Genomic DNA, 13,166 nt, shown 5'->3' on the forward strand with positions numbered 1-13,166 from the left:
ACGATCTCATAATATGGGGAAACATGTTGAGTGTGCAGAGTGCACGGTAGAACCCACTGACACTGGCATTGCAAGCTATGATCATTGGCAAAGTGTGTGGGAGTCCGGGCGCCTGTGCAAAATCAGCTGCAACTCCACGATGCTTTTCACAGGGCTGCAATTTGTATGGGGGAGGAGTCCTCTGGCAGAAGCTTTGGGGAGCTTTTTTTTTAGTCTTGTGCCACTAAATTGATTTTTTAAAAGGGGGGTATTTTTACCATGCCCTAGCACAGCTGCATAGTAACACTAATTTCCTGCACTTCCTTTCAAATTTGTGTGGTTTTCTCTTTGTGATTCTCTGACTTGATCCTGCACAGTAGTTGTCATCTTTGCAGGTTTTTTAAAGCCTGTTCTGTGCAGATTACACTCTTCCTCCAAATGGATCGATCCGATCCCAAGTGGTTCTGAAGTTTGGCAGTTCACAGAAGGTCCATGTGGCTCAGCTGTCATTTTAATGTGAGGCTTCCAGAGACTTCCAAAATGGTTCCCCCCCCCCAACTTTGTCACTAAAGCATTAAAGGGAAAAAATGTTTTCAAAGTTTTAGGCTTCTCACCCCAGTGTGTGTCTCTCTCTACATCTCATGCCAGTTTAATTCTGCACTAATGATCCCCCCTTTATTTTTGTTTGCATGCAGCACCGAAATCCTTTTTTTTTTTTTTTTTTTATTTGGGAAATCCTCGCTGATCCCCCTTTCAAGTCAATACCAGCAGGGAGCTAAACCTTGGGCAGTTCCTTTTAACCTTTCCCCCATCGTTTAAATTTTTTAAATTCAGCAATCCAAGACTAGATTCATGCTGCTTGTCAAAATAAATTAAAAATTGAAAAATGAGGGGGAAATGGAATTTGTACCCAGATGAAGGGGGGGGGAGCATGGCAGAAGATGCAAAATGGGCAGAACGCCCTCAATGTGGGTGGAGAGTGACCTTCAATGGGCAGCCAAAGGGTAGGGAGAAATCCGTGGGAACCTGTATGCTTTTGAATTACTTTCAGCTTCGAAGAAAAACAAGGGGAAAATTGGCACAAGTGCACTCTAAGAAAACCCAGGGAAACAGCGACTAGAAAGCAAACAATGCTGAAGGGACAGAAATCAATGCAGAAGGACAAAGAAAACCCAATGGACATGCATGGTGAAAGTGAGGGAAAACACAGTTAACTAAGTGGATTCGGTGTTTTCCCCTACAGAATCTTGATTCTTCTGTGGAGGAATGGGCCCCATTACAGGAATTCCCCTGTAATGTGAAGTTCATTGACTGAAAACTCATGTCATTTTTTTTCCCAACCTCACAGTTTTAAAAATGGCAAATTCTGAAACCTGATTTTTACACACTGTAAGGTTTGCACAGACCTTTCTGTTGAAACAGATTGTTCTGGTCCCTGATGGGTACTTTTGGATTAGCACAAGGATGGCAACCATCAGGATGTTTTGGCCGGTTCCCTTTTAAGTTCTCCCTTTGTCTGTTCCCAAACCCAAAGTGATCTGAGTGAAGAACAAAATGGACCTCAGTAGAGACACAAAGCTCCTGCAGAAAGACAATCAAGGGGTGTTGTTGACCCTCAACCTCCAAAAACCTAGTCCTTCTGAGAGTGTCCCTTTACTCCTGCAAGGCCATCAAGAAGCTGGGCAAAGGCCTTGTGGAGTACAAGACGACAGCTGAAGTGGCTGAGGACAGGCTGAAACCCAACTCCAAAAGACATTGCTGAGGTTCATCCTCTCAGTGAACTCCCACAGGAGAGATCAGAAGACATTCAGCTCCGTAAGACGAAGTAACCTGCTTATTTTTTTGCTGGATATTTATCCCACTTTCCTCCCCCGTGTAAGGTTGCCTACAGACCCTGGAAAAAAGTGCCCTATCTCTTTTACAGAGGCTGAATGCCTGGAAACGGGAAGGCTGAAGCTGTTCGTGGCACAGAGACAAAGAACACCCCTAGTCAGGGGTCATTTCCTGCGGGAGAGCACAGGAGCGGAGCTCCGGCAGTAAGGAGCCCAGGGGGCAGGCACATGCAACAAGCCCCGCCCCCTGTTCCCAGCAGCCCTCAGTCAGGCCACGAGGAGCAAGAAGCAGCCAGGTAAGTTGCAGAGCCCCCCCCCGGCCCATCTTCAGGTACTAGCTCTCCTTCCTCCGTGAGGGCAGATCCTGTGCGTCCCCCCCCCCATAGCTAACGATCCAAAACAGTCCAGTGGAGCCTGAGCAGTGGGTGTTGCCTTCTGACACACTTCCGGTGATGTCAGGGGTGTGTGGCATATACAAATAAGTTATGCTAATGAGTAATGCTAATGAGCTCCTGCACCTCTTTTTCTATGAAATGACCCCTGACTACCACTAAAATTGCCAAGTTGTGGCTGGGGAATTCCAGGGATTACAACTGATCTCGAGGCAGCACAGATCAGTTCTGTCTGATCGTTAACAGCTTTGCTCAGGTGTTGCAAACTGAGGGCCCCGTGGCTTCCTTTATAGAGTCAGCCCATCTCCTGTTGGGTCTCCCTCTTTTCCTGCTGCCTCCAACTTTTCCTAGCATGATTTGTCTTCTCCGGTGACTCTTGTCTTCTCATAATGTGTTGTTGTTGTTCAGTCGCACAGTTGAGTGCGACTCTTCGTGACCTCATGGACCACATCACGCCAGGCCCTCCTGTCCTCTGTCGTGCTCCGGAGCTTGCTTAATTCCATGTTCGTTGCATCTATGACACTGTCTAACCATCTCATCCTTTGCCGTCACCCCCTTCTTCTTTTACCTTCAATCTTTCCCATCATCAGGGTCTTCTCCAGTGAGTGCTCCCTTGACCGAATAATGTGACCCTCGTAATGTGACCGAAGTACTCAGCCTCAGTTCAGTCATTTTAGCTTCTTGGGAGAGTTCAGGATGAGTTGATCTAGCATCCATTTGTTTGTCTTGTTGGTGGTCCACAATATCTATAAAACTCTCCTCTAAGGACGTCAAATGAATCGATTTTCTTTCTGTCAGCTTTTTTCCATCCAACTTTTTGCATCCACACATCATAATAGTATGCATGATCTTGGTCTTTGGGAAACGGGGACTGCCTTAAAACAAAGGGCTCAGTCACTGGGTCTCCTTTACTTTTTTGTCTGTATTGTTTGTACATAAATGTGACATCTCTTAGTTGAAAGGCCTTTGGCAAACCAGCCATTACAACAAGTGGCTCTGGGGAGCGAATGTCAGGCCTTATCTACATATGCAAGTTTAATGTAAATTAAATACACACGAAAGGAGCAGCAACTACCCCGCTGATAGTATAGGTAAAGGTTCCCTTGCTCGAAAGCCAGTCAAATCCGACTCTAGGGTTGCGGTGCTCATCTCCGTTTCAAAGCCGAAGAGCCATCGCTGTCCGAAGACATTTCCGTGGTCATGTGGTCGGCATGACTAAACACCAACGCTGTTACCTTCCCACTGAAGTGGTACTTATTTATCTACTTGCAATTTCTTGCTTTTGAACTGCTAGGTTGGCAGGAGCTGGAACTAGTGAGGAGAGCTGAACTACCGACCTTCCACAGCCTGCAGTTCAGCATCTTAACCACTTGAGCCACCGCCTCGGGATCACCGATCGTGTTGACGAATCTACATAATCCCACCGTGTAACTGCAATTTTAAAAACACTTCTTGGGAGTAAGTGCCACTGAATAGATCTAAGTAGATCAGTTTAGGATTTCTCTCTAAATCCTGCCCACCTCCACGACACTGAAATCTCTCCCACCTACCCACCCAAAGGCACTCCGTACACGCTCGGAGGAACTCTTCTCCACTGACGGCCCCTCTCCTGCAAACGTTTCTCTGAGCTTTTGAGTCTTGCGCGTGCAAAAGACCGACCACGTATTCGCCAGCTTCGCACTATTTCTTACATCGCTACGCACAGTAAGAGCCAAGCCGATGTTCCAAAGGCTAGAACTCAACTGCAGTCAAATCCCCGTGCCCTGGCTACTCAAAGGGAGCAAAGGAGGTCCTGGCTTGTCACCATTATCTCCCCTTGTCCCGGGAAACGATCGCCCAGCCAAAATCCATCAGGAATGGAGGCGTGGGGGGACGACCGTGTCTCTCGTATTAATAGAACAAAGTACAAAGTTTGAGTCCAGGGTCACCTTTAAGACCACCAACGCGCGCGCGAAAGCTTATGCCCAGAATAAAACTCGGTTGGTGGTCTTAAAGGTGACGCTGGACTCAAACTGTGTTCTGCGGCTTCAGACCAACACGGCTACCCACCTAAATCTATATTAAATGACTCAAAATTAAAGGGACAGAAGAGGAAGAACTCAGGAACGCACACACCGCGGAAGGGGGGGGGAATCCTCAATTCATAAAAAGCCACCATCCAACTTTTGAATGGCTCTAAGAAATGCCGCCGTTCAACATGCCAGAGCATTCGTTACAATGTTGCCATTTGGCCACTGTCAGCCAATCACCAAGCGGCAGAACGTGAGCGTTCCATCGCGGCTGCCCAATGAGAGGGAACAGAACGCTCCTCTCGTTCGGGCTGCTCTCAGCCAGCCTTCGCCAAAGTCACGCATGCGCAGGGGTAATCCGATGATTTTGCTGGCGCAAGAAAAAAACAGTCCTCTTATCCCTGTCCCTTATATGACCGTTAGTCCTCTGGGTTTATTAGTTGTCCCAAACACGTTGGGAAGCACCCCCTTATCCCTGTCCCTGATATGAAAGTTAGTCCTCGGGGCTTATTAGTTGTCCCAAACACGTTGGGAAGCCTTGGCGGAATTTATGGGTCCCGCTTTCAGGCAAAAATGTCCTGGGAGGTCCCACCGAGATTTGAACTCGGATCGCTGGATTCAAAGTCCAGAGTGCTAACCATTACACCATGGGACCTGCTGATTCCTTATGTGCGCAGGAGGCTTTCTCAGTCACTGCAATTGAGCTTGCGCATCTCTTGTACATATTGTGGTAAGATCTAACAGGCGCTAGAGGCAAGCGAGGTTGAGCTGCGCAGACAAAAAAAAGCCCTAACAACAGACGTTCAGAAAATAAAGCCCAGAAGGAAGCCGGGAAAGGATCGTCTTCATTTTTTTCCTTCCCAGCATGCTCTCCAGTTCGTGCAACAAACAGATGAGAGCTGTGATAACCACCTCCGTATTTAGTGCTGTGCTAATACTCGGAATTAAATTTGCATCCCGGGGGAGGGGGCGACACAAAGATGCACAGCATCTAGTCCCGCGGGCTCTGCCGCTCGGCTCTGAGCTCCCAGGGTTTAAAAGGCAGGCTGGGAAGTAAGACGCACTAGACGGTCGTTTTGGCGCCCACTGCAGACAATCCAAAAGACGCCTCTCCTACCTAAAGCCCGCTCCATCCGTAAGCCGCCCTCCTGCAAATGCCTCATTGGAATGAACGGGAGTGGCTCGGTGGCTGACATTCTAGTGTGCAGGATTGCCAGTTCCAGGTTGGAAAGAAAATGCGTGGAGATTTGGGGGCAGAGCCTGGGGAGGACGGGATTTGGGGAGGGGAGGGGTCTCAGCAGCCTCCAAAGCAGCCATTTTCTCCAAGAAGATTGAGATCTGTAGTCTGGAGGACCTCAGAATTCCGGGAGGTCTCCAGGCCCTACCTGGAGATTGGCAACCCTAGCTAGTGTGGGTCAGTGACCCTTCGCGGCCAGCCTTTGCACCTCTCAACCTCCCCTCTGCCAGGCTTTTCCCACCCACAAGCCCCTTTTTCCCTGGCTGTGTTGTGTTTGCATATGTTTCTGTTTTGTATCGAGTGGTTTAAATATTTAAAAGGGTGTTATAATATATTGTTTTAATGTTCTGACCTTTGCCACCTTGGGGACCCTACCCTATTTGGGCGGGAAAGGCAGCATGGGAATGTTTAAAATAAATAAAATGAAATATATAACACATCGGGAATGGCACAATGGTGCTCATGCCCATGTATTTCAATGAAGCATGTGCTGGTAAATTTGTGGGTAGAGCACACACTTTAGAAATAGGGCTTCTACCCAGCGGTGACGTCCCACTGGATTTCAGCCTTGGTATCCCTGTCTTTACCAAATAACCATCGAAGATGTGGCAGGTGTTGGCACAGGAGATAAACATATATTCCGTCACAGTAGGACAACACCTACATATCCAGTATGGCTGATGGTAGGCTCAAACACAGATGGTTTGTGTTTGTGCTACCAAAGAACAGTAGCCATGTCTTCAGGGGCCCATTTATGTTTGCTGCTCTCATCTCATCTCACTCCACACAATCCAAAGAAAAAGACAATGGGATCATATTAAGGGCAACATTCAGAAACTACTGGGAGAACATTTTAATCTACTTAGGCACTCTGTGGATGAGATTAGCCATTCTTCAGCCACGGAACATCCAAGGGGGTGTGTGTGCAGACGAAAGCTTATACCTTGAATAAAACTTTGCTGGTCTTAAAGGTGCCACTGGACTCAAACTTTGTTCTAGTGTGACACAGGATGCCAGACTAGGATCTGGCGGGACCCAGGTCTGAATGTCCACTTTGCTATGTGAAGCTCATTGACTGGCCAGACTTGCTTTCACACACACAAAATAGCACACTTTCAGTGCACTTTGCAACTGGATTTTCCTGTGTGAAATGGCAAAACCCTCTTGCAAATGGTCACTGAGGTGGATTGAAACTGCATTATTTAGCATGTTTGAGAGTGTGCCCAATCTCTCTCAGTTTACAGAGTTGTTGGGAAGATAAACATGAGAAGGAGAGAATGTTTAAAAGAGTTGTTCTAGAGGGCATTTTTATAAAGGGAATAAGGCTTTAGTCTATCCGAATATTTACTGTATGATCATCCTGCTGTTCCACTGTTCGTTGTATGTATTATCTAGCTCTCTGCATTACTTTCTACTTTGGTAATTCCATTCTTTTTTGCATTGTCTATGCCGTACCGTGTCTGATAATCTTTTTTTTAGCATTGTTTCTCATTTTTGTGATCCAAGTCCTACTGCGCTGTTTGTTGGATTTCATTGCACTGTTTTATGCTGTTTAATCCACCTTGAATCTCAGTGAAAAAGACAAGCTATAAATAAATACAAAAATAGGTTTCAGTCCCCATTGTGGCAAAAAGAAGGTGTGTCAGTCAATAAAACTCAGAAGAACATCTTATCAGTAAGTTTAATCATATTCAGTAGGGTTTAGATAGAGACAGCATTTCGCATCCCCTACCATTAGAGTCATATGAACAGAGAGACTGTGTACTCACGGATTACAGCTGTTGCTGATGTTATGGTGTACTTTGGAGTTCTGAATAGAAGTGTCACAGGCTCTGTGCACATCATGGACTTTTAAAACCTCAGTTTTCTTGGAAGTGGAGGACTTTCCACTTTCTCTTAGCATCAGACTTCAGAGGGGGACTATCGAGAGTCAGAGAGAGAAATATGCCAGGACCCTGGTCATCCTTCCCTTTCTACTGCTCTGATACAATCCCTTTGATGTGTAGATTGCCACTCTCAGGGAATTTTCCGCCTGACCTCTTCTCTCTACAGTATACTTGTCCATATTGGCACCATGAGAGCAGGACATGCCTCCTGCATCTCTATCCATCCTGGCTAGTTAGACTAGATTAGAATCCTTTTCCTATCTTGTCTAGAATGATAGATCCAGGTGGGCAGCTCTGTTGGTCTGAAGCAGTAGAACAAAGTTTGTGTCCAATGGCACCTTTAAGACCAACAAAGTTTCAGTTATTAAAGTCTTTGCATCTGTTAAAGCATCTTCATTATGTTGCATGCTAATGTGCTGTTCAGCCTCTGTATATATGCATGAACGGTTAACTTCCATTTCAATGTATCTGAGGAAGTGTGTGTACATGTGTAAGCCTATACCTTGAATAAAACTTTGCTGGTCTTAAAGGTGCCACTGGACTCAAACTTTGTTCTACTGTCTAGAATGAGTTCCTTACAATAAAGGACTCATGTTAGCTTCTGCAAAGATAAAGAAGGTCCGTGTGTAACCATGTCTCTTGGCAGCACACACAAACCAGATAGACTCTGCTGCGTTATGTGCCTTGAGCACTCTGCTAACCCAATAACCCTTCAAGTTCACACACACACCCTGGATGTATGTATGACTGAGGATACACATTATGCATCCGAGAAAATGACAATTCTCGCCTACAAAACCTGCCACAAGAAACCTGGCAGGTTCTGAGGTTCCACCAGACTCTTTTAACTTTTTGCAGCGAAAGAAAAATAGAGCTGCCATTCTGGAACTTGCGCCAAAAAACCTCAATGTAGTATTAAATCCCAGACTTGAGTCTTGATCCCCCAGCATCCGTCTTCTTACATGAAAAGCACGCAACACCTGCTCATTCACAAAACAACATCAAACTTCCTTTGCACAGCGGCAGCTGGGACTGTGAGTTGCTGTTGCCTTCTGCTGGTTCGAATCGGAACTCCTCAGCAAGACAAAGGGAAGGAGGGCAGTGTAAGGCATCTCTGCCTTTGAACGGTCCTGCCCATCTAAGTTTTGTTTTGTAGTTGATTCTGAGCAGCCTTGCTTGGAAGGTCTCAGAGGACAGCCCGTGTGGAAGACTGGCTGGAGTGTCAGACTAGGAGCTGGGAGAGCCAGGTTTGAATCCCCACTTTGCCACACTGGATGACCTGGAGCCAGGTATTCACTTAACCCACCATGCAGGGTTGGCGTGAGGGTAAAATGCAGGATATAAAGCTCTTTGATTCCCCACTGCGGGGAAAGGCAAGGTATACCTGAAACAAAGGACAAATTAGAACCAAGGTTCCCTCTAAGCTGAGTTAGTGTGAGCTAGCTCACAGTTTTTAAGCCTCCAGCTCACACGTTTTTGTCTTAGCTCAGGAAGGATGGCTCCAGAGCAAACTAATTTATGCAGTAGCCAAACTACTCGCGCAGAACTTTAATGCCCGTAGCTCACAAAGTACCATTTTTGCTCACAGGACTCCACAGCTTAGTGGGAGCATTGATTAGAACCAAACTTCACTCTCAGATGTGTAATTTGGCACCCAAAAGCAGGTGTAGGGGGAGTGGGAAGATCTGGATTGAGGCCATAGTCTTGGGTAAAGGGGCGTATGTTGACAACTCTGGACAATTTTTTGGATCAAAAAAATGCTCCCCTCCACCAGGATGCATTATATGGGAAGGGAAGCAAGGCAGAGGCACAAAAAAGATACCTAACTGTAGTGTATCAGGACCAGACCGCATGGTCAGCTTGGGCACCACGCGGTCAAGCACAAGCGTCAAGCTCACTCCGACAGACAATAGACAATACGGATCCTAGCCCGCACCAAACAGAGGGCTAGGCTCCGGGCTGAGAGGCTGTGGGGCTCTCCAGCCACTAGTTTTGGACCTATTGGGAAGTGAGGGTGTGTTTTGGGTGATGGATTCACGGGGGATATAAGCCGGCCTGCAAGCCAGCTTGAGTTGTCTTGTTCTTGATCTAATAAAGTACGCTAAGCTGAAATCACTTGTCCGTCTGCGTACTTTTCACTGGCGACGAGGATGGGATTCATCTCCCCTGAACAGAGACCAGGTTCTGGGCATTGCCTTGAGTCGCCGCACCGAAATCGCCACCGCCATCGTGCGCATCTTCAAAAGCGCCGCTCATCGCACCGCTCCCAGCTCCGAGCATTGCACCGCTGATCACTAGAGCAGCACCGCACCGCTCCTTCTCTATGTTCGCTAGTTCCCGCCATTCCCACAGTTCCCACCATTCGCTTCCATGTGGAACCGTAAGATGGCTGCCACACCAGAGAGTCTCCCTGCCTTCGATATCGCCCAACCCTCGCAGTGGGAAACCTGGCTGGAGACACTCGAGAGCCACTTCACAATCCACAATGTGACGGACCTGGGTATGAAGAAGACGTACCTTCCCCGCCACTGCGGGATGGAAGCCCATCTCTTGCTTAAAGACTTGATAGCGCCCCAGTTGACCAAAGCTGAGTCTTACAGCTCTTTGGTTAAGGCGCTGACCAACCACCTGGCTCCCAAACCTACTAAGTTTATGGAGCGAATGGACTTTTTTGTGAAAGTCCAGGGCCCCGACGAGACCGCCTCCAATTTCCTGGCGGCGCTACGTCGGGCCACCACCAGGTGCTCCTTTTCCGACCAGGCTGAAGCTCTCCTCAACCAGTTCCTCGTGGGACTACGGGAGCCTAAGCTCCGGAGGAGACTCATCATCCAGGACGACCTGGATATTGATAAGGCAATCAGAGAGGCCACCGCTTATGAAAAATCGCATCACGACTGCCGTGCTACTGTCGGCTCTGACGCCTCGGACGAGGTGCTACAGGTCTGCCATCGGCCGTCCCAGCGCCTGCATGAGCCGTCCTCCAACTCAGGCAAAGCGTCGTCGGCTACCTCGGCCCCATGCGCCAGCTGCAGGGAGGACCACGAACGAAGGTCTTGCCGGTTCCGGAATGCCGTTTGCAGGACGTGCAAGGGTCCAGGGTCTACCGCTCCAAAGGACAGCGCCCGAAGACTTCAGCCCACCAGACCTCGACAGACCAGCTCATCAATCTCCACTCCCTCTCGGCCCACCAGCAGCAGCACCTGGTATGGTAACTTGCCCCTGAATGGCCCCAACAAAGTGCATGTTATTGTTCTCATAGAGGGGTCCCCCTGCAGCATAGGGATTGATACGGGGTCAACGTTTTCCATTATCTCAGCGGATATGCTTCGCCAGCTATGCCCCAAAGGGACCTCCGCCCCCTGCATAAGCCACGGGGTTTCGCATTACGGGACTTTAATAAGAACCCTGTGGCAGTCCGGGGCTGGGGCAAGTTCCAGGTGAAGTTCCAGGACTCTGACAGCCATTTAGACCTGCTGGTGATGGAAGAGCGACTTTCCAGTCTGCTGGGCCTCTCCTGGTTCGGGCCCTTGGGACTATCTTTGAATGGGGTCAACCAGGTCTGGTCACAGGATTTTGGCACTGTGTGCGCTGAATTTCCCTGCATTTTCGATGGCACCCTGGGATGTTTCTCTGGGCCCCATATTTCTCTGGACCTTGACCCTGCTGTGCGCCCCATTCGCATTAAGGACAGGCTGCCGCCACTGGCAATGAAGCCTAAGATTGAGGCTGAGCTGGATCGCCTGGTGGAACAAGGGGAAATGCTCCCTCTAAGCTGTGGAGTCTTGTGAGGAAAACCTCTACTTTGTGAGCTATTGGCATTAAAGTTGTGAATGAGTGATCTGCTGCCACATAAATTAGTTTGCTCTGGAGCCATCCTTCCTGACCTAAGGCAAAAATGTGTGAGCCGGAGGCTAAAAAACTTTGAGCTAGCTTACACTAGCTGAGCTTAGAGGGAACACTGGTGTCTGCCTAGTTAAGGATTCCGAGTTTTTCTCTAGGGAGAATTTGACCGCAGACTGTCAGGCAGCAATTCTATTTATGGTCAACTGGTGGCAGCCAAGAGTAAAACCAATATTTGTGATGGGAAACCTGTGGGATGAAAACAGATGAGATCAACCACCTCATTGTGGTCTAGCAGCTTAAGATCAGGGCCAGCGGAACAAATTCCTCATTCTCCATGATAAAAGGGGCTGTTTTATCAGACTTGGACTAAAAAGTAAGAAGCAAATGTATAGTGAGCAAAACTGATAGTGTAGTAAAACCTCTTCTGGAATGTATCTTGGCAGTCAAGACAAATTCTTAGCTCACTGCCCTGATTCCTTGAGGTTATTATTATGCTGAATCCTTTTTTCTCCCTCCACAACTATCCACTGCAAGCATACTCATTGTCCACAACATTCAAGCAACCCTATGAATGAATGACCTCCAAAGCATCCTATTGTTACCAGCCTTGCTTAACAAAGTTTGAATCCAGGGGCACCTTTCAGACCAACAAAGTTTTATTCTGGATGCAAGCTTTTGTGTGCGTGCACACTTCACCAGTGGTGCAAATAGGAGCTCAGGAGCCTTTTTGTGCAGGGGAAATAATGTGTGTGGGGGCCAAGCCCCCTCAACCGGTGCCTTGTGGTCCTGATCTAAATCATGCCCACATGCACCTAAGAAATGCAGTGTATTTGAAGAAGTGTGCATGGACATGGAAACTTATACCCAGAATAAAACTTTGTTGGTCTGAAAGGTGCCCCTGGACTCAGATTTTGTTCTGCTGCTTCAGACCAACATGGCTACCCACCTGAATCAGCTTTGCATACTGAGGGCCCTTGTGGCATCCTTGACTGAAGCAATCCATCTCCCGTTGGTTCTTCCTCTTTTCCTGCTGCCTTCTGCTTTTCCTAGCAGTATTCTTATTACTCTATTACAGTGGCTTCACCTTTATTTACCCTGTTTTCATCCACCCCTTCCACCAAAGAACTCAGGGTAGCATACAATGTTCTACCCAGATTATCTCCTCAGTAGGAAGATGGAGGGGCCCATTCACACATTACAAAGTCCTTGTGTCCCCTACATGTTCTGTCAACCAGGTATGGTCTGGGAGTTTTGTTTTTGCCATCAAGTCACAGCTGACTTCTGGCAACCCCTTACAGGGTTTTTAAGGCAAGAGATGTTCAGAGGTGGTTTGCCATGGCTTGCCTCTGCAACACAACCCTGGTGTTTTGTGTTGGTCTCCCATCCAAATACTACCCGGGGCCAATCCCACTTAGCTTCCGAGGTCTAATGAGATCAAGCTAGCCTGGGCTATCCAGGGCAGGGCAAGGAGCTCTGTGCTTGGAACTTAATCCCTAGGTGCATGTGAGCCTGATTTATATGTATGTGTACAAGGTGAGGTTGGTTGGTCCTGATAAAAGGTTACACACAATGCACAAGGTGAGGTTGGTTGGTCCTGATAAAAGGTTTTCACATGGGTTGTTTTTTTTTAGGGAGGGGCAGGATATTTTGCTTTAACTCAGTGCAGCAATTTGCATCCTCAGTCTCACAGTCAGGGGTCATTTCCTGCAGGAGCACACAGGAGCAGAGCTCCAGCAGTAAAGAGTCCAGGGGGCGGGAACATGCAACAAGTCCCACCCCCTGCTCCCAGAAGCCCTCAGTCGGGCCATGAGGAGCAAGAAGCAGCCAGGTAAGTTGCAGAGCTCCCCCTGTCCTAGGCCTGCTAGGTGGGGGCGGGGAACCCCCCCGCTTTGGAGGCCCGATTTCCGCCGTGGCGGAATCGGGCCCCGGGGGGAACTCCGCCCCCCCGAAGCTGTGTCACCAGAGGTGACACACGACGTAGAGGATGT

At 48.2% G+C, this 13,166-nt stretch overlaps 1 protein-coding gene and 1 non-coding gene across 2 annotated transcripts in view; one reads left to right on the top strand and one right to left on the bottom strand.

The window, feature by feature from the left end:
* Positions 1-4,795: 4,795 nt before the first annotated feature.
* Positions 4,796-4,867, bottom strand: TRNAQ-UUG. Its single transcript has one exon. It is a non-coding gene; the product is annotated as a tRNA-Gln (tRNA).
* A 5,003-nt stretch (positions 4,868-9,870) lies between these two features.
* The window catches only part of LOC107108709 (beta-1,4 N-acetylgalactosaminyltransferase 2-like), a 75,591-nt gene continuing 72,295 nt past the window's right edge, over positions 9,871-13,166 (top strand). Inside the window, exon 1 of the mRNA XM_015409211.1 lies at positions 9,871-10,538. Coding sequence (XP_015264697.1) covers positions 9,871-10,538 — 668 coding nt within the window. The remainder of the gene's footprint in view (positions 10,539-13,166) is intronic.

The sequence above is a fragment of the Gekko japonicus genome, unplaced genomic scaffold (genome assembly GCF_001447785.1).
Source record: "Gekko japonicus isolate JY-2015 unplaced genomic scaffold, Gekko_japonicus_V1.1 scaffold240, whole genome shotgun sequence".
NCBI lineage: Eukaryota > Metazoa > Chordata > Lepidosauria > Squamata > Gekkonidae > Gekko > Gekko japonicus.